At 44.9% G+C, this 22,116-nt stretch overlaps 1 protein-coding gene across 2 annotated transcripts in view; it reads right to left on the bottom strand.

The window, feature by feature from the left end:
• Positions 1–17,468: 17,468 nt before the first annotated feature.
• BCL6B (BCL6B transcription repressor) overlaps positions 17,469–22,116 on the bottom strand; it is a 73,714-nt gene continuing 69,066 nt past the window's right edge. For both annotated transcript variants that reach the window (XM_078668624.1, XM_078668623.1), the window contains one exon: positions 17,469–19,272. In XM_078668624.1, the coding sequence (XP_078524750.1) occupies positions 19,132–19,272 (141 nt within the window). In that variant the 3' untranslated portion in view covers positions 17,469–19,131. The remainder of the gene's footprint in view (positions 19,273–22,116) is intronic.

A 22,116-nucleotide genomic window follows, 5' to 3' on the forward strand; every position in this document is an offset into this window, starting at 1 on the left:
GCAGAGCGGAGCTCTCCCTCGGCAGGGACGGGGAAACCGGCGAGCACGGCCTTTTCGGAGGGGCTGGGGGGCACCACAGCAGCGAGCCTTCCCAGGCCGTCAACACAGCGATCTCCTCAGCGGGGGAAGAGCGGCTCAACGGAGCGGAGCTCTTCCTCGGCGGGGACGAGGAGACACAGTCGGTCACGGCCTCAGGGAGGGGCTGGGGGGCACCAAGGTCACAGCTCCGGCAGTGGTAGAAATCCCAGATAATTACCGGCAGACGAGCAGAGGGCAGGTTGAGCCAGATGGTCCTGTGGCTCAGGTCAGGGGGCAAGCTCAGTCAAGCCCTTGGAGAATGTTTAAGCACAAAGCAGCAAAGTCTTTTCTTATCAAGTCTTTTCCTCTCCTTTCTCAGCAAGGCAAGCAGCAGGCCAGTTCTCCCAGCGTCTCTTCTCCTTCTAGGCGGGCAGAGGTCCTTCGTGGTAAAACAGGATTCTAATTTACAAGGAGCAGGGCTCCTACTTTTATACACAGTTTCTTTTGTTCTTACAGGCCAGGGGGGCCTTTGCATAACTGCTCCAGTCCCTGAGCACTTGTGGTGGGTACTTCTGCTTCTGCATTCAGTGTGAGGGCAGGCACATCAGCCGCTCCCCAGGGGGGCGGAGCCGGCATTGTGAAGACAGGGGCAGCCTGAGTACTTTGTTGACAAGCTTCGGTCCTTCCTGGGCCAGGTGCAGGCTGAGTCATCAGTCGCTCCCCAGGAGGGCGGAGCCAGCATTGTGGGGGCAGAGCACAGCCTGATGCATCATTCAGGGGAAACTCCCACCACCCACTAAGGTGTCATCCTGCTATTCACAACCTGTCAACTCCCAGCCCTGTCACTCACACACTCAGACAGTCAGATACACACAAGAGCAGAGGCGGGCTGAAATGGTTAGACAAGCAAATGCTAGCTTTCTAAAAGTAGCATTTGCAAACACAGGATATTAAAATAAACTTTACTAAAAGAAGTATTTTATTATTCTGAGTTCAGGCATACTAAACATTAATTTCTACCATGTTCCCTGAGCCTGCTGGGATTATAGAGTGTAATAATTCCAGCAGCCCATCTGGCCTAGAAGGGAACTGGTAGCCTTACAATAGTGAAAAACGAATTTGGCAGTAATTCACTATTAGAACATGCCACACACATCAGGGCATGTTCTACCTTATACTTACAATGCACCCTGCCCTCAGGCCTACCATAGGGGTGACTAATATGAAGTTAAGGGAAGGTTTAGGGGCTGGCAAGTGTGTGCACTTGCCCAGCCAGCATGACAGTACCAGACTGCACGCAGGTTCTGCAATGGCAGACCCTAGACACATTTTAAGGCTGCTTCTGTGGGTGGCGCAATCAGCGCTGCAGGCCCACTAGCAGTATTGGCATTCACAAGCCCTGGCACTCCTGGTGCACTTTACTAGGGACTGACAGTAAATCCAATGAACCAATCATGGACATCAATCACATGTATACTTTTCACAGGGAGAGCATATGCACTTTAGCACTGGTCAGCAGTGGTAAAAGTGCCCAGAGTCATTAAACCAACAAAAACAGGTCAGAGAGAGTATTGGAGGAAGGCAAAAAGTTTAGGGATGACCCTGCCAAGAGGCCCAGGTCCAACACTTATCTAGTGACATCCTGGATAGACAATCCGCCCGGAAGTTTCTTCCCCCAGAAATGTGCCTCAAATCGAAATTGTACTCCTGCATTTTTCGAAACTAACCTTTTCAATCTAGGAGATAAATTATTGCTTCCAGATACCTTACTAAAAATGAAGGAGAGAGGCTTGTGATCTGATAGCATAATAAATCTTCGACCCCAGACGTACATTTTGAACTTCTGTGCCGCCCACACACAGGCTTAAGCTTCCCGCTCTATGGTACTGTAACGTTTCTCATACTCCTTTAACGACCTCGAAGCAAATGCTATTGTTTTGTCAACACTATTCACCTCCTGACTTAACACCGCTCCTAACCCGCTCATACTTGCATCCACAGCAGTAGTAGAAACACAATTGTCACGAAACGAATGCAGCGGGTGGGACGCAATAATTAACTCCTTAACCTTATTAAAAGTCTCTTCTAAATCATTCGACCACACAAACATTTGACCTTTCTTTAATAAAATTCTGAGGTTCAACCGCCTGTGCATAATTGCCCACAAACCTAGCATAGTATTCTGCTAGCCCTAGAAAAGAGCGAAGAGAATCTTTGCCCGTAGGAGCTTTTGCCTCTTTCAAAGCCTTAATTACTGAAACTTTTGGTTTTATACCGGCACCTGATATGGTGTGCCCAAGGTATTCCAGCTCCTACTCCAAAGTTACATTTATCTTCCCTAATGGCCATTCCCTTCTCCCCTAACAAAGAGAGCACTTTTCTCAACGAAATGTACTTGCAAAAATAAGAATATCACCCAGGTAAGCTTGGACCCCTTTTAAATTCTTAAGTAAGGTATACATCAACCTTTGGAAAACACTGGCCGCTGATGCCAAACCGAAAGGGAGTCTCAAAAACTTAAACGCCCCAAACGGAGTGACGAAAGTGGTCAATTCCTGAGAGTCTTTGGCCAGTGGAACCTGATGGTATGCGGATTTTAGGTCAATCAAGGAGAACCACTTTGCCCCCCCCCACCCCAAATTTTCCAATAACTCCTGAATCTTTGGAAGGGGATGACAATCTACTTTGATGTTTTTGTTCAAACCTCTGAGGTCAGCACATAACCTAATCTCGTTATTAATTTTTCGTGCAACCACGATGGGGGCGACCCATTGTGACGACTGTGTTGGTTGGATAATCCCCTGTTCACACAAATCTTCCAGCATTTTCTTACATTCAGACCTTACGCTTATTGGAACATTGCGAACCTCATGAACTATGGGCGAAGCATTAGGAAGAAGTCTGATTTTATGTTCTACTCCTTTTACCAGACCCACCTTGTTGCTAAACACCTCCTTGAATTCTTTTATCAGGTCTCCACGATCAATCATCATGTTTTCAATACAACAAATAGGCAAATCCCTTGCTCTTATGGGATTTTCCTCTCCCGGAACTAAATACAACCCCATTCTGGCCAGGTCCTTCCACCCCACAGTATTTTTTCCTTTTATTGCCACATATATTTTAGTACATATAGATCTTTCTAAAACTTCTACATTTCCCATGAAGAACCCCAGCATATCAATATCTTTTTCCCCGAAAGCTTTAGGGTTAACATCAGATTCCAAAAGTACCATTTCTTTGCCCCATTTTTCATAGAATGTAGAATCCCGAAGGATCGTAATGGGCGATCCGTAATCCGCCATCACCTGTAATTGAACTCCGTTGATGATTGAAGAACACAAAGGACCCTTAATTTCATCTTCTCCTGTGTCCAAAGTTAATAGTAGATTGTCCATGGATTCCGCACAATCCTCCCAATCCACATTGTTAATTTTAATACTCTTCTTTTGGAATCTGCACACTTTTTGAAAATGTCCTACTCTTTTACAAACAGAACAAGGTTTACCCAAAACAGGACAGCCTTTAAAATTACCAACGTGAAATTTCGATCCACATCTGAAACAAAAGATTTGACCTTTATTTTGAGAGGGTTTTGTCTTATCTTTGGTACCCACAGCATACAAACCTTCTTCCTCACCCCCATCAGAAACCATACTCATTTTAGAAGTTGAATCAGTCATCATTCCTTTAGTTGATAAAACCGACCTTTCAATACTTAAAGCTAGTTCAATAACTTCTGATAAAGTAGGGTTTTTACAACTAAGGATTCTTTCTTTGATTTTAGCAGAAGCGCAATTAAAGACTAGTGGTGCCTAATATAATTATCTAAAAGTGGGCCAAAATCACAGGAAATAGCTAGAACTCTTAAAGCGGCTACATATTCTTCTATTTTCTCGTCCTCCTTTTGTTTCCTTTTATAAAAATGATGTCTTTCTAGCATAATATTAGGAGACTCATCAAATAGTTTTTTGTAATCTCGCTAATGCCTCAAGGTAAACATTCCATTGTCTGTCCCCTGATTGACCCGCAGGAGGAGGAATAGGGGTAAGAGTGTTAAAAATACGTTGCGCAGCTAGACCTAAACTGCCAAATAACGCAAATTTACGAGGTGGTGAATACTCAACTGCATCAATCCCTACCAAATGGTTCTGAAATAAGCCTAACCATTCAGGCCATAAAAGAAGTTTACCAGGTTTATCTAGAAAGGGAGGAGGTTGTGTGATATCCTTGACTGAAGACATATTTCCAAATAAAGAAAAGCTGATATGATAAGTATTACCAACAATACCCCCTAAATTTGAAACCACTAAGAAATCAAATACAGAATGTTCCTATTAAATTATAGAAAAGAAAATACAAAGTCATTAAGCCTTGTCGAAGCTGTAGGTTTGAATGTCAAATCAGGAGGGATTCCGATAAAGTATATGAATAGTCAACTATTTCTTTTAAATGATAAACCCATAATATTCTTTTTTTTAAATAATTTTTTTTTAATTTATTTAAAAAAAAATGTATTTACTTTTTATGGCAGCGAGTAATTGTACACAATCTCTTTTAAGATACTACAAAAAACATGTCCAGCAGAGCAATAGTTACACAGAACAGTACATTGCAGAGAAAAAAAGAAAAGAATAGAGAGAAATATAAACATTATAGAACACGTTAAATCCACGTAGAAATAGGAGCCTAGAGTTTTTGACCAAATAGCTTTTTTCTCTTCCCCTTTAGATTATATATTGCTTTCTCCAATTGATAAACACCCAGAAGTTTCGATTGCCAGTGACGGAACATCGGTGGGTCAGTATCTAGCCAGCGAGAGGTTATACAATATCTAAATATAGACATAGAGATAAACAGAAAACCTTCTTCTGCTTCTGTTATAGTCCCCCTCTGACCAGATTGGATTCCAAATATTACCAATTCAGCAGATAGTACAATTGATGTATATAGAATGTTATTTAAAAAAGTTTGTACTTCATTAATGAATTGAGCTAATCGAGAACAATGGAAAAACATGTGAATTGAATCCGCACCAAAATGTCCACATCGGCTACATTTAACACCCCTATTAGCTTTCCATTTTACCAGCTTTGCCGGAGTATAATATAAATCGAAAATACACATAAAATGCTGGCTTTTTAGCGATCCGTTAAATAAGATAGTGCTGGCCATTTTCAACGCGCTAGGCAAATCGACATTCCTTAGTCCGAGATCTTTCTGCCATTTATCTATATAAACTTCTAAATTATCTTCAATTCGATTTAACATTGTCTGATAGATCAAACCAATTCTATTCCTTTTCTTGCAGCATTCCAACACATCAAATTGAGTCATGTTACTGGTGTTTAGTAAATTTTTAGACTCAAGAAAACTCTGTATTTGGAGGTATTTAAAGAAATCTCCTCTAGAAAAATTGTATCTTTCCTGCAGATACGTATATGAACCAAATTGTTCATCCTGATAAAGATCTCCTAATTGACACAGCGTGGAGCTTTGCCATCTCTGCATAATAGAGTCTTTGAAAATTACTGGCAACATTAGATTGTTAAATAGAGGTGTATAATAATTAAAATCTTCACAGCAACGAAACCTATTTTGAATTGCTTCCAGATTTGAAACACCGTTAACATAATTTTAAATTTAGGTTCGATTAATCTCACCAAGCATTGACACCCTTCAGCCCCCAAGACCATTTCATAAATAGAAGGATATGTAAATTTGTCCGTTATAAAATCTTGAAAGATTAGAGTGCCCATAAATCTTAACGAGACTGCCCAATAGTGTAGCCGAAAATTCGGCATCCCCAAGCCTCCCCTTATCCTGGGAAGCGTACACCATTTAAGGGGTCTTGGAAGCAATTCTATCTAATTTGTTAAAGAATGCTGAAGGAAACAGTAATGGGATGGTACGAAAAAAATAAAAATATTTGGGGGAAATAATCATCTTTATTGCATTGGTTTGACCACATAAGGATAGATGTAAGTTGTTCTGCCTCTCAAGAGTCCTATTGGCCGAGACAAGCAAAGGATCTAAATTAAGCCCTAGAATATCCTCTACTTTAGCCGAAATTTTTACACCCAGATATAGAGCTGAGGTTACCAGTGTCACCCCTTTCGGTATGCCGACAGTAGAATGAATTACCTGTGTCTTCGAGATGTTTAGTTTATAACCCGAGAGTTCTCCAAATTCACGGGCTAGTTCTATGATTTTGGGTAGCGCAGTTTTAATGTCAGATGTAACTATTGCAACATCATCGGCGTATGCGAAGACTTTATATTCTATTTGATGGATTTTTACAGGAGGGATGTCATCTTCTTTTATGAGTCTTTGTAAATACGGCTCTATATACAACGCAACCAACAGGGGGGAGCAGGGACAACCCTGCCGTGTCCCCCTTGTGATCGATAAAGGAGCGGGGGTCTCCGCGGCTAACCGTATTACAGCTTTAGGATTGGTATATAGCGCGCGGATAGCAATCAAATATTCTTCAGGAAACTCCTTCCAGCCTAGCACAGACCACAGGAACCCCCAGTCGACCCTGTCAAATGCCTTTTCGGCATCCAACAGGGCCACTCCGACTGGAGATCCCGTGGCCTGCGCCCAATCTAGGAGAGTGATAATTCGCCTTACGTGATCAGTTGTATCTCTTTTCTTAATAAAGCCGTGTTAGATCTTAGAAACCAGATTGGGCATAATGTCATTTAACCTATTCGCTAGAATCTTAGAAAAAATCTTACTGTCTGATGTTATAAGAGAAATTGGTCGATATGACCCTAAATCAGAAGCTTCTTTTCCTTTTTTTTTAAATACAACTATGGTTGCCAAAGACCAAGAAGCGGGTGGGTCACCTTGAAACGCCTGTTGAAAAACCTTGAGAAGTTCCGGTTTAAGCATATTACGGAAAGCGCGATAAAATTCCAGAGGGATGTTATCTGTTCCCATCGCTTTACCTAGAGCTAGCCCAAGAATAGCTGTTTCGATATCTTCCCAGGTAATTGGAGCCGCTAACATTGATTTTTCTATTTCCGTAAGGGTAGGATTATCCAGGTTCCTAAAATACGTGGACGCATCACTGATTATGCTGGTGCCATCATTAGTCTTATTATATAGTGATTGATAAAAATCACAGAATGCATTCAGTATCTCCATTCTGGATTCTTGAACTACTCCTTCTTGATCAATAATCTTTGTAATATCATTCATGGCGGCCTTCTGTCTTAACCTTTGTGCTAAAATTCGACCTGTTTGTACATTAAATTCGTAGCATTCCATTTTATATTGTTTATATTTAGATGCTACCTGATCAGCCAGGTATGAATATACAGCAGCACGTTCAATTGTTGACACACGTTGTGATTCTTCGATACCGTGGCCAGATTTAATGCTATCAGCTAGTTTTAGTTCTGCCTTCATTACTTTGTCCAGCGATATCTTAAATTCTTTCTGTTTCTTTTTCCGACGGAAATTCGAAAAGCTCAGGGTTTCCCCCATTATTATAGATTTAAAGGTGTCCCATACTGTTTGGACCGAAGCCGTCTCATTATTATGTAGGAAAAATGTATCTATAGTCTTAGCCATATGTGATAGGTAATCCTTATCTAACAACAGATTCCTTTGAAATGACCGCTGTCTATTCAGATTTTTATTCTGCGAGGATAACAACAATTCTAAAACAAGAGGATTATGACTAGAGACCACTCGCGGTAAGATGTCGATCTTTGCTTTTTCCAAAAGAGCTGAAGAGATAAAGAAATAATCCAGACGAACGGACTTTTGATGTGGAGCAGAAAAAAAGGTGAAGCCAGGCTCAGTAGGTCTCAATTTGTTCCACACATCAATCAACCCGTTCCCTAATATTAGCTCCCTAAGAGCCCTATAAGTTCTGATGGTTCGACCTTTATAGTACCAAATGTTCCTAATATTAAAATCGGCTTCCATATGAACATTAAGATCACCACAAAGGATTATAGGTTGACACCAATCAGCCAATTCTAAATTGATTGTATTCATTACCTCACTATCATCCAAATTTGGGCCATATGTAGAACAGACGGTGAATTTATTACCTTCAATAACAAAGTCTGCTAGCCCCCATGTCCCCCATTTATCCGCTGAGGTTCTGATACATTTCCCCACCCCTTGCTTCATAAAAATAGCAACTCCTCTTTTGACACCAGTCTGTTTTGAGCAGACTAACAGCTCAAAACCTAATTTTTTAAGCAGATTCCGCTTATCCCAAGAACTATGTGTCTCTTGTAGACACAAGATATTAATTTGTAATAATTGAATTAGTCTACGTAAGATCCCTATCTTCTTGAAATCATTGAGGCCGTTAATATTTAGCGTACATAATTTTATTTTCTCATCCATTTTGAAGCTTTAAAAATTAACCTAATTAATACATCTCTACTCTGGCTCTTACTACCCTTACAAAATAAACATACTAAGTTAGTCTGCTCTGCTGTTCATTCAAAATTAACTACCGCTGCCTTACACCCCACACCCCACCACCATCCCAAGCGCCTCCGCCCCCTGGTGGATGACCAGCCCCCCACCCTCCTCCCCAACAAATGAGGCTCAGGAACTCTCAGTTCCTGTAAAGTATGGTATGCCGTGCCCCCCCAACCCCGAGGACCATGAGAGGGAAAAACCAATTACACTAGAAAACAAAATAAGGTTTAGTATATATCAACCCTACCATCCCTACAGACCCCTTAATCATAGAGACTTGCTCATAAAACTCATAAAGATTCTAAATATTCCTTAGCTTTAATTTTTGATAAGAAAAATTTGGTCTGCCCTTTTCAGATTGTTTTTAACTTGGCTGGATTTTGCAAATACACAGTGGACCCTTTTTTCTGAAAGTCAGGTATTGCCGGAGATGCCATCGTTTGGCCACTGTGGCCTGACAAAAATCAGGCCCTACAAAAAACGAGCATTGCTTAGCTATTGCTTTTTTCTCGGGTCTAGCTAAAGAGTATATCTCCTCTCTGGCAAGAAAATTATTAAAACACACTAAGATTGCCCGGGGGTATTCACCCTCCCCCTGACGAGTTTTCTTGACAGAGAAGGGAAATCGGTGTGCTCCTTGTACTTCTCTTGCCCAATCCCATGCCGTCAACTCGGGAAAAGCCTCTGTTAGTAATTCCACAATAAATTTCCTAGTATCGGCCCCCTCTTTTTTCTCAGGTATCCCTAGAAAGCGTAGATTATTTCTGCGGGCCTGATTCTCCAAGCCCGTTAATTTATAAGAGAGATCATCCCTATGAGCTCTGATTGTCTCAAGTTCTTGCTTCTGTGAAACCGACTCTTCTTCCAGAGCCAAGATCCTCGCCTCGGTTTCAGTCACTCTATCAGCTGTTTCAGTACATATTTTAATTGCTCGACGGACAGCATTCTTCATTTTCGAACAAGTAGCTTGAGTGCGCAGGTTTTCTGCTTTGCTTTCAGAACGGTGAGCCATCATTGTGTTGTAGATAGTAGTTAAAGTAATTTCTGTACTAGTCTCCGAGGTCTTTCCATTGTCTTCGGCATCCAGACCGATTACAGGAATAGTTCCGCCCTCCACTGATGGGTTCACTGTGGCCCCGTTGTTCGTCTTAGGATCCTCTGGGCATGATTCTATGATTTTAGATCCAGAACGCTGCAAGCCTCTTTTCCTGTGCCTTCTGACAGTCGAAACACTAACATTGGGTAAGGTTGACTTAGCTCTCAAATCCTCTTCCTCAGCCGAGCTACTTTCAGCACTATAGTCGGCCCAGTCTTTACTAATATTAGTACTGTCGTCTGAAGTATGGTCGGATAAAGAAAAAAAGTTCTTCCCTGCTTCCTGCATAGCCTGAACATCCTGAGCTAAATTAGTACTTGCAGGATTCAACTCCATTACAGCACTCAGATCCTGATTTAGAAGATCAGGCCTGCCCATAATACATGATTCACTCTGCTCTCCGCTCTGGACTCCATCTCCCAAAATGCCCCTAATATCTTGTATTGCCTCCTGAGTTCCTGCAGCACTCGGGCTTGAAACAATCTCTCCGTTAGAGTTATTTGCAACATTGTTACTTCCCCCTGAGTTACGAGATTTTTAGTCTTAGTAGTTTTTTTCTCAAATAAACCTGAAAGTGTAAGGTTCCGTGAAGTTGAAGAGTCTTTTAGAGATGAAACGCACCTCCTAGTGCCATTTACACTCTCACTTTCTGGGTTTTCGGCGTTCACAACTTGATCCGATGTCCCCTCTGTAATGGGTTGCTTTGTTTTGCCGCTCCAGGTGAGAACCTTCGTTTGAACTTTAGGCGGCATTGTCTTCCTGCAAGTGCCCCCATGGCCCCGCACAACCGCACTTTGAAAACCGGCCAAAATCGCCGGAAAACGCCACAGCGGGGTACGCCGCAGAGGGAAAAGCAAGTCAATCAGCATTCGCCGCTATACTGCAGGTGAGGGCGAAACCAGACTTTCAAATCAATCCAATTATGCAGCAGGAGGGTAGCACAGACTTACGGGGAATGCTCGGTTCAGCAGGGTTGCAATACTTGTATCCAGTCGAAGTGTATTACACTCAAAATTGAAGTCGAGCCTTGCTCAGAGCATTAACGGTCATAACACACAACTTCATTCAGCAGCAGATATCGCTCTGACCGGACTCAATCAGGCAACGAAATGATCCCCTCTCAAGAATCCGGAGCAGAGGGCTGAGTTGCTCACACAGCCCACGCCACGGCCGCCATCTTGCCTCTACGCCTAAAACTGTTTTTTGTTTTTTTTTTAAATGAAGGATTAGCACTGCAAACCCATTCCGATGAATATCTTAAAGAAGTAAAGTGAACGGGCAGTGGATGCCTCACAGCGCGTTAAATCATGGAGAAACTGAAGACGTCTTCCGAGAATTCAGTAGAACGTCCTACGTCAGACAGACAGCTGGATTTCCTTGTAACGGGCAGCCGGGAGGCTCACAGCGCGTAAAACCACAGAGGAGCGTCTTCCGTGTGAACAAACAAACGTGCTACGTCACAGAGCTAACCAGAATTCCTTGCGGCCAGAGGAAGTTCGACGTCACAGTTCTTGCAGAATTCTTTCGGAACCCTCTGCAGTAGCAGCTCCTGAAACAGTGACGCACAAGAAGGAACGTGCCAGTAAGTGGAATTGTTAGTCACTTTAAAAGATGCACAATTCTCCAGCGTCACTCTCCTAACTGTTTAGGTCGATGAAAAAAATAAATAAATAACAAGGGCTTTCACAATTCCAATTGTTTTATGATTTCCTCTAAAGTGTCAGAGTTTAGACAGAGCATTCGTCAAAATTAGTTCAGTTAAAACACCAATTTTACTCTTTACTCGAGTTGTTACTAAAGCAGCCACACCAATATAATCCTACCGTAATACGACGAATTTCGATAGCGGAAGATATGAATCATCGATACTGACGCAGGAAATGGTGAATTATGCCAGCTTATTCCAGTAACAATTTTGAACTCGTAGAGTAAAAAAAATAATCCTTGCGTGGGTCGGTGGGTGAATAATAATCCAAATGGTCGCCAATCTGTAGTATACAGAAAAAGGTCTGGAGGCTTTCTGTAGTTAAAAGAAGAGGAGTTTATTCCAAGGTAATTCACCCACGATCAGCGTGTCTTCACAGGCCGGAGTTCACTCAGTAACTGCAGTCACTGAGCGAACCTCGAGCCAGGAACACACCGAGACATTCAAAGGAATACAGGCTTGGAATACAGACTCTTAAAGAAACATCACATAGTAATTCAATAACAATTCAATAACATTCTATTACACCCCATTACTCAGATAAAGCCCCTATAATGGTGGTGCAGTACGCATATATAACCGGACATGGCCACACCATATGGTAGAAGTCCCCTTGCAGGGCCTGGCACCTGTTTCATGTGGGGAGGTACCAGCCGTCCATGGTCGGAGGGGTGTGAGCTATGCCTGACGCAGGTATCTGAATTGCACCAGCCGAAACATGCAGAGATGGCTAGGCATGAGGGTGCAAACAGGCTTTGCGCCCATCTGCCTCGTCCACTGTTCCCACCCACCCTTCCCATTTCTCCCTCAGGGATCCAACAGATCGGGGAAGTTTGGCACCAGGATTTGTATATGTTTACCCTGGTGGCCCTTGAGCAGGCGTCCCTCCAGTGGGTTATTCTCTGGGACATTTTCTAAGCCTCTTTAGAAATCCTTCAGAGCGTGACGAAGTTGTAGGTACCTAAAGAGCTGGTAAGTGGGCATTTGGAAGTCATTACACAATCTCTGGAAGGTCTTGATATGGCTTCCGTCCCACACGTCCCCAAGTTTCGATATCCCTGAAGTGGGCATTTGGAAGTCATCACACAAGCTCTGGAAGGTCTTGATAAGGCTTTGGTCGCACACGTCCCCAAGTTTCGATATCCCTGAAGTGGGCATTTGGAAGTCATCAACAAGCTCTGGAAGGTCTTGATAAGGCTTTGGTCCCACGCGTCCCCAAGTTTCGATATCCCTGAAGTGGGCATTTGGAAGTCATCACCGAAGCTCTGGAAGGTCTTGATATGGCTTTGGTCCAGTGGGCACTTGGAAGTCATCACACAAGCTCTGGAAGGTCTTGATAAGGCTTTGGTCCTACACGTCCCCAAGTTATATATCCCTGACGTGGACATTAAACTGCCTTACATACCATATACATCTGTGCTCCTAACTGTTACACACACTGTTTTACATTGGGCCCTAAGGTATTTTACAGTGACTCAAGACTACGACCACTGAGCTAATCAGTAATGTAGTTGGAGTAGCACAGATCCTAATAGGAACAAGGAAAATGACCCATGCTTTGGCACTCGGTAGCAGTAGACAAGCATAATTGGTGTGAAGTGGCCCCAGGGTAACTAAGCTACTGCACTAGCTGCACAAATGATAGCTGTGCTTCTGAATAACACAAATCACTCCAGCAACGGTTTTGTGCTTGTGTCCCTACTTGTCACAGATTTAGGAAAGAGTGGGATGAGAATCTGAAACTGCGCAGTGCATCAGCGTGGTCCCCGTGAGGTAGGTCCATGCAGCGGCACTGGGCGGTATTCAGCTCTCAGCTTCCTGATTGAGCCCATGATGCCTGAACTCTCAAAGGAACACAAGTAGCTGAGGAGGTGAAGTGGGACCTGTGCAGGCAGCTTAGGGTATGCAAAAATGTGTGCACGTGTGGGGTGAGAGTGTGTGTCTGTGTGTGTGAAAGTGAGTGTAAGAGTGAGAGGCAGTCAATTGAAGAGTAAGCATCTAAGTGAGACAGCATGAGTGAGACGGTGAGTGAAGCCATGAATAAGGATGTTTCCGCATGTAAGAGACACAGTGAGTGAAAGGAAGTGAGTGAGAGTGTGAGCATGTGATAAGCCAGTGTGTGAGTGGCAGTGAGTGATGCAATGGGTGACAAGGTGTGAAACAGTGTGTGAGACAGTGAGTTAGACTGAGACTGTGCATGTGGGGAGAGAGTCAATGAATGAGTATCAATGACAGTAAGTCAGACAGTGTGAGCATTTCAGTGAGACAGTGGGTGAGTGGTAGTGAGATACTGTAAGACTGAGTGCAACAGTACATAAGACTGTGTGAGCACAAGAGACAGTGCATGAGCCAATGTGAGTATGAGTGGGAGAGCAAGTGAGACAGCGGCACCATGTGATAGGCAGTGAGTGTGGCAGTGAGAGCGTGTGAGGCCGAGTGAGGCTCACCAGTTTCAGAGTTCATCAGCCAACACTGGAAATTGTATTCTCTTTAAGCCCGGGCAGAGTTCGCGGAGTTCCGCGTACGAGGAGTGCACTTGATCATGCCTTTTCTCGTTGATTTTCAGCGCCGGGTGTTTGTCCTGCGCTGGAAAATAAACACGAACGGCACCATGTGCAGCACAAGAGGGCGCTGCTTCTTTTCTGCCGCTCGTGTAGATTTTCTACTCGAGCAGCAACTTTCTCAACGCGAACAAAAGGATTTGCGTGCGGTTGCAACTGCCCGCATTGAGAAATCCGATCGCCTGTGTTGAGAAATCTTGCCGGGAAGTGGATTTTTCTCAATCGCAATCGCCAATTTAATGTTGGGGAGCACGGGCGAGGAAGAATCTCATGTATTTTCCTTGCTCGTGCTTGCCAAATGGACATTGGGGAGTGCGAGCAAGAAAAAAAACTCTCCTACAATTTGTCAGAACTCCACATGCTCAGAGGAGTGCAGAAAACTCTGCAAACTCCGTAAAAGGAGTGGATTTCACCACCCAGGCTTAATTTTCCTTTGTTTTCCTGGTGGAGATGCTTTTCGTGAACTTGGGAAACATGCAGGCCTCTCGAGGCTGTTTGTAAACATGCACAGCACAATTATACTACCTCCGTACTACATACATATACCTGCAAGAAAGGGCAGTAGTTCGTTTTTTGACGTGACCATAAGGCCATGAAAGTGCTTTTCTTCTTCTACGCGCTGTCACTTTTGCCTCTCTGCAGGGCCACTCGGGTTATTAAGCTAATACATGCCTTCTGGCTGGTGCTTTTTCCTAGGGTCTGGACTGCGTTCAGTTCAGCTGTAGACCTTCTGACTGTAGTAGTAGGGGCAATTTCTGTCTTCCACTCCTTGCCGCCCGCACCCCTAGGCGTTTCCAATTGGCTGTTCCTCTGTCGCTCCTGGGTGGAGATAGTGGGTGAGTGGCAGTGAGTAACTAAGACTTGAGTGCAACAGTACATAAGATAGTGTAAGCACAAGAGACAGTGCATGAGGCCATGTGAGTATGAGTGAGACAGCGGCACCATGTGATAGGCAGTGAGTGTGGCAGTGTGAGCGTGTGAGGCCGAGTGAGACTCACCAGTTTCAGAGTTCATCAGCCAACACTGGAAATCGTATTCTCTTTAAGCCTGGGTGGAATTCGCGGAGTTCCGCGTACGAGGAGTGCACTTGATCATGCTTGTTGTCGTTGATTTTCAACGCCGGGTGTTTGTCCTGCGCTTGAAAATAAACACGAATTGCACCGTGTGCAGCGAAGAAGGGCGCTGCTTCTTTTCTGCCGCTCTGGTCGATTTTCTACTTGAGCAGCAGTTTTCTCAACATGACCAAAAGGATTCGCGTGCGGTTGCAACTGCCCGCATTGAGAAATCCGACCGCCCGTGTTGAGAAATCTTGCCGGAAGGTGAATTTTTCTCAATCGCAATCGCCATTTTGATGTTGGGGAGCATGGGCGAGGAAGAATCTCATGTATTTTCCTTGCTCGTGCTTGCCAAATGGACATTGGGGAGTGCGAGCAAGAAAAAAAACTCCCCTACAATTTTTCTGAATTCCACGTGCTCAGAGGAGTGCAGAAAACACTGCAAACTCCGTAAAAGGAGTGGATTTCACGCCCGGGCTTAATTTTCCTTTGTTTTCCTGGCGAGCTGCTTTTCGTGAAATTGGGAAACATGCAGGCCTCTCGAGGCTGTTTGTAAACATGCACAGCACAATTATACTGCCTTCCATAGTACATACATATACCTGCAAGAAAGGGCAGTAGTTAGTTTTTTGACGTGACCTTGAGGCCATGAAAGTGCTTTTCTTATTCTACGCGCTGTCTCATACACACTTTTGCCTCTCTGCAGGGCTATATGGGTTATTAAGCTAATACATGCCTTCTGGCTGATTCTTTTTCCTAGGGTCTGGGGTGCGTTCAGTTCAGCTTAAGACCTTCTGACTGTAGTAGGAGGGGCAATTTCTGTGTTCCACTCCTTGCTGCCCGCACCCCTGGGCGTTTCCAATTGGCTGTTCCTCTGTCGCTCCTGGGTGGACACAGTGGGTGAGTGGCAGTGAGTAACTGTAAGACTTGAGTGCAACAGTACATAAGATTGTGTAAGCACAAGAGACCGTGCATGAGACCATGTGAGTATGAGTGAGACAGCGAGTGAGACAGCAGCACAATGTGATAGGCAGTGAGTGTGGCAGTGTGAGCGTGTGAGGCCGAGTGAGACTCACCAGTTTCAGAGTTAATCAGCCAACACTGGAAATCGTATTCTCTTTAAGCCTGGGTGGAATTCGCGGAGTTCCGCGTACGAGGAGTGCACTTGATCATGCTTGTTGTCGTTGATTTTCAACGCCGGGTGTTTGTCCTGCGCTTGAAAATAAACACGAATTGCACCGTGTGCAGCGAAGAAGGGCGCTGCTTCTTTTCTGCCGCTCTGGTCGATTTTCTACTTGAGCAGCAGCTTTCTCAACATGACCAAAAGGATTCGCGTGCAGTTGCAACTGCCCGCATTGAGAAATCCGACCGCCCGTGTTGAGAAATCTTGCCGGGAGGTGAATTTTTCTCAATCGCAATCGCCATTTTGATGGTAGGGAGCACGGGCAAGGAAGAATCTCATGTATTTTCCTTGCTCGTGCTTGCCCAATGGACATTGGGGAGTGCGAGCAAGAAAAAAAACTCCCCTACAATTTTTCTGAATTCCACGTGCTCAGCGGAGTGCAGAAAACTCTGCAAACTCCGTAAAAGGAGTGGATTTCACCGCCCGGGCTTAATTTTCCTTTGTTTTCCTGGTTGAGCTGCTTTTCGTGAAATTGGCAAACATGCAGGCCTCTCGAGACTGTTTGTAAACATGCACAGCACAATTATACTGCCTTCTGTAGTACATACATATACCTGCAAGAAAGGGCAGTAGTTAGTTTTTTGACGTGACCTTAAGGCCATGAAAGTGCTTTTCTTCTTCTATGCGCTGTCTCATACACATTTTTGTCTCTCTGCAGGACCATACGGCTTATTAAGCTAATACATGCCTTCTGGCTGATGCTTTTTCCTAGGGTCTGGCGTGCGTTCAGTTCAGCTGTAGACCTTCTGACTGTAGTAGTAGGGCAATTTCTGTCTTCCACTCCTTGCCGCCCGCACCCCTAGGCGTTTCCAATTGGCTGTTCCTCTGTCGCTCCTGGGTGGACTCCAAGTGGCCCTCCCTTGGTGGTTTAACATTGCTTTCTGTGTCCTGTTCCTCACTCTCGCTTGGGTGCTCTGCTTATAGTACCACTTTGGGGTTTTAAGAGCTCCTCCATAGGATGGATTTTTGCTGCTGCTTGAGAGGACTCCATGTGTCTTGGTGGACCCAGAGGCTGCACGTCAGCAGCAGGTTCTACGTCTGATCCCGTCCACCCACAGTTGGTAAGCACCTGCATGCACGGCAACGTCTATTCACTCTTTGCTACACCTGCTACTAATGCTTGTACCATTAGGAGCACCGCGCTTTTACCACGTACTGTAAACCTCACCAAACATGTCCCATGCAGACCAAGTACAAACAAGTCAATTTGAACCACGTATTCTGAAAGGCGTCCACGAACTGGATGCAAACTGGGGCACTTTACGACCAAAATCATTACATAAATGACGCAATCGGGCCACCCACAAAGTGCCTTAGGCCTCACAAGTGGAAAGGAAAGCACTATATAAATGCCAATACTTTACAATGAGAAATCAATGCAGGTCTTAAAAACAAATGTATTTATGTTAGAATAGAGCATTTTATTTATTTGATAAAACAGCACATTAAACACTTGCAGAGGACACATTCTTCCAGAAAAATGTGCTTTAGGGCAAAATTATTTGACCAGCAAAATGCACTTAAAAAAAAAAACTTCCTAACTGCTCGCAAGCCATTATGAATATCGCTTTCAAAGCTAAATATCCTCACTTTTACAGTAACTAACCCCCTACCGTCTCCCCCGTGCACACCCGCATCAATTATAAGAGAGGAGTTAATAGAGGCTTGGATAGTGCCGGCTGCCTGCAGTGAGGTCACTTCCTGTTCTCCCTCCTCGCTTCCTGGTTGAAGACCGCCATAATTCAAGTGCTTGATCTCTGACATCACGTGTTGCATAAGCATTACGTGGTTTGCCAGTACGTCACAGAGTGGCTGGCCAGTGCTCTTGCGGCCATGATATATTTCAGATGCCTGTAGCTTTTGAGCTTCAACATGTTTGATTGCTTAAGAGTCTAAATGGGAGTTAATGAAAACATGCAGGTTGAATAAATCTCTCTTATCTCCAAGTGGACTGGCTGATAGAAGAATCTGGAGTTTGACCATCTGACAAATGACCAATTGAATATTAATTGGATTTGGGACGATTCAGTCAAAAATTGGGCGTAGCTGATTTATGAATGATTGTTCCCCAGTCCTACCAACCTCTTTGCATGCTGTGTGCCTTTCATACTGATTGACTAGCCCGCTTTCCAAGCCTAAAATCAATAGGAAATGGATTAAAAATAATAATGAGAATAGGTAAAAAAAAAATTGGGATACATACATTTTGTAAATTTGGCAACAACAACCCATCTCTGATGTGGACTACGTTTGGTATTACTTCATTTCAACACACCCTAAATCCACATATGCTAAAGTACCGGCTATGTTTCCATTTAAGGAAATCAGTTTCTTCCCATTCCAATATGGCTGCTTAGTGCCTTGAGGCTGGCTTTCCTTGTCTAACTTGTGCCAGGCAGCGATAGAAACTGGTCCGACGATCTGATAGGGGAGTTGTAACCAGCCAAACACAGAAAACCTAGTGAGCCAATCCAGCCAGCGACTCGCCAGCGAGAGAACACTGGAGCCTGCCCTGCAGGTCTGCATGCTGTCATGTACGGTAACAGTGGCACTTTGGGTGGGGAGCGGCTATTGTCTTTTCAACACGGAGAGGATCCACCCTGCGGATCCGCAGCTTCTTGTGCACACCGCATTGGAATCAGAGAGGAGCTTGTCGTAGGTTGAAGCATGAGTGAAGGATCAATTTCTTCACTGGATAAAATGAAGCTGGCAGCGAGGTGATAGGTGAGACAAGATTTTACTAACGCTTGTGCTCTCTAGATCTTTGGCAATTAGAAGACTATTTGACTGGCGGATAGGCACACTTGACGTGACTTTAATCGGAACCTATGTTGAAGCTTGACATTGATGGTGCGAATGAAACCTGGGAGTTGACCCGTCCAGCGGATAGGTGGGAGCTCACTTGCTCTGGAGGCATGAAGAGTATTTTGGCAATGGATGCAGGCCATAAGCACGAAGATAACATTATACAAGCAGTATATGTGTAGGAGCCGTCGGCTGTAGTAAATAAGCCAACTGGTGTGGTGCCACGGCTGCAGGGTGATGACCCGTCCTGCGGGTCAGAAGACAACCACTCCTGTGACGTACGGTCCGGACAGCACCTTGTAAGCTATCTTGGTGTTTGTGATGGCGCCATGCTTCTGGCGTAGATGCAGACGCAATTGACTCTTGTGGCGAAAATGCAGGTCACACACCTCACACTGAAAAACATAAAAGCCTGTAAGTTATTGTTGCATAAAGATGATGTCCAGTTCCAAGGTAGATTAAATAAGTTGTTATGAAGAGCCCCACCATGAGCAGCCTTCCTGCTGCTCAGCCTGTCCTACAACGGACTCCCTCACTCATCCGACATTCCACAGCCTCCTCACACACCAACATTCCACACCACAGTCACACTTGCTGTGCAGGAGCAGCAGGTGTAACACACATGTGTTCAGGAATGAGTGCCAAAGAGAAAGGCAATGAGAACAAACAGAGGCAGAAGACAGCAGAAAAGCATATGTTGACCCTTATAGTCTTGCTGGGGGGAGTTGATGTTACTATTACACATATTGTTGTTACTTAACTTATCAACCTGGATTTAATTGCTACATTGGCCTTGCCAAGATTCAAACTGACTGCTTGTAGATAACACTAGATATAAGCAGTGACTGAAGTTTGAGCCACTAATCAGTCTTAAGCCACCCTCATAGTGCGGTGTCCTATAGTGTTGTAAGAAGCAATCATAGCACCAAGAGCGCCCTCCTCGCCCCCACACCAACATCCACTCCCTCCTTGACCAGGGCGAAACCGCGGCCCTCATTCTACTGCACCTCTCTGCAGCCTTCGACACTATCTCCCACCATACCCTAGCCACAAGACTCCACAACGCTGATATCCGAGACAAGGCCCTCAACTGGTTCCGCCCCTTCCTCACTGGTAGAACACAACGGGTTAGACTCCCACCGTACCTCTCAAAAGCGACTGAGATCATCAGCAGAGTACCCCAGGGCTCCTCCCTCAGCCCCACCCTCTTCAGTGTCTACATGGCCCTCCTCCCAGCCATTATCAGGAACCACGGTCTCAACATCATCTCCAACACTGACGACACCCAGCTGCTCCTCTCCCTCACCAAAAAACCCATTGTCGCCAGGAACAACTTCCACGAAGGAATAAAATCCGCCGCAGCCTGGATGAAGGGCAGCTGCATTAAGCTCAACTTGGACAAGACAGAAGTCCTCATCCTGGGAGCCTTCCCCTCTGCTTGGAGTGGCTCCTGGTGGCCCTCTACTCTAGGAAGTCCCCCGGCCCCCACAAACCAATCACAAAACCTTGGCATTGTACTGGACTCCTCGCTCACAATGGACCACCAAATAAACACCATCTCCTCGGCCTGCTTCAACACAGTCCGCCTGCTTCGAAAGACCTTTGGATGGTTCCCCACCGAATCAAGGAGACAGTCACCCATGCCCTCATCAACAGCAGACTCGACTACGGCCCATACTCTACACCGGCGCCACCCAGATACTCCTCCAAACACTACAGAATGTCCGGAACGCTGCAGCAAGACTAATCCTCAACATCCTCTTCGCAGCCGATTCCCTCAACACCTCCGCAACCTCCACTGGCTCCCAGTCGACAGAAGAATAACCTTCACATTTCACACCCACGCATACAAGGCCCTTCACAACGCTAGACCAGCATGGCTTCAACTGGCTCAACTGGCTTCCTTTCGAAGCACGAATACAGTTCAAGCTGGCATGTGTCACACACAAAGCAATTCACAACAAATATCCAGTCTACCTCGCCAAGAAACTCACGTTGTCGGGAGGGTCCCGTTCCTCCAGGAGCAATGCTGATCTACTACTGAAACCGGCGCGCTTCCATAAGAAAAGAACTTATGACCGAGCATTCTCAGGGGCGGCACCGAGAATTTGGAACGCCCTCCCCCGGAGTTGAGAAGAATTCCAACCATCGCAAAATTTAAAAAGGAAGCAAAATCGTTTTATATGAGGAAATTTCTCCCTTAAATCCTTATAATTGTACTTCTTTTATTTCATTCTGCCTGGCTGGTAGAATTTCCACACAAGCAACTCACTGTACTAGGTTGAAATGTTATACTAGTTTTTATCTCATTTAAGTTCCAAAGACTCTATAGAAATCTATATGTGAACTTTTTGGTTATGTTAGCTCTTACGGATTTGCTAATACGTAATCACCTATGGCTAGTAACATGTAAAGTTAAGAATGTTGTTTATATGCTATTGTAAAGTGCTCTGATACCCTGTGCTGGGTCATGTTCGCGCTATAGAAAACACTAAAAATAAAAATAAATAAATAAATAAGCATACCTGAATCACTGCCTCACATTCCACGTACCCAACAGACACCTCCGCTCCGCCCAGCTTTCCCGGACTACCGTCCTATGGTATAATGTCTGTCCTTGTGGCCTAGCCCTGGGTTGGCACCTATGGTACAATGCTTGTCTCTGTGGCCTAGCCCTAGGTTGGCACCTATGGTACAATGCTTGTCTCTGTGGCCTAGCCCTAGGTTGGCACCTATGGTACAATGCTTGTCCCTGCGGCCTAGCCCTGGCTGGTACCTATGGAACAATGCCAGCCCCTGTAGCCTAACGCTGAGCGGCACCTAAGGTACAATGCATGTCCATGTGGCCTAGCACAGGGTGGCACCTGTGGCACAATGCTTATCCCTGTACACTAGCCCTGGGTGTCACCTATGGTACATTGCTATTCCCTGTGGCCTAGCCCTGGGTGGCACCTATAATACAATGTTTGCCTCTGTGGCCTAGCCCTGGGTGGCACCTATAGTACAATGTTTGTCTCTGTGGCCTAGCCCTGGATGGCACCTCTGGTAAAATGCGTATCTCTGTGGCCTAGCCCTGGGTGGCACCTATGGTACAATGTTTGTCTCTGTGGTCTAGCCCTGGGTGGCACCTATGTACATTGCTTGTCTCCGTGGCCTAGCCCTGGGTGGAACCTCTTATACAATGCTTTTCCCTGTGGCCTAACACTAGTTAGGTGGCACCTATGGTACAATACCTGTCC

This window comes from Lissotriton helveticus, chromosome 12 (genome assembly GCF_964261635.1).
Source record: "Lissotriton helveticus chromosome 12, aLisHel1.1, whole genome shotgun sequence".
Taxonomy (NCBI): domain Eukaryota; kingdom Metazoa; phylum Chordata; class Amphibia; order Caudata; family Salamandridae; genus Lissotriton; species Lissotriton helveticus.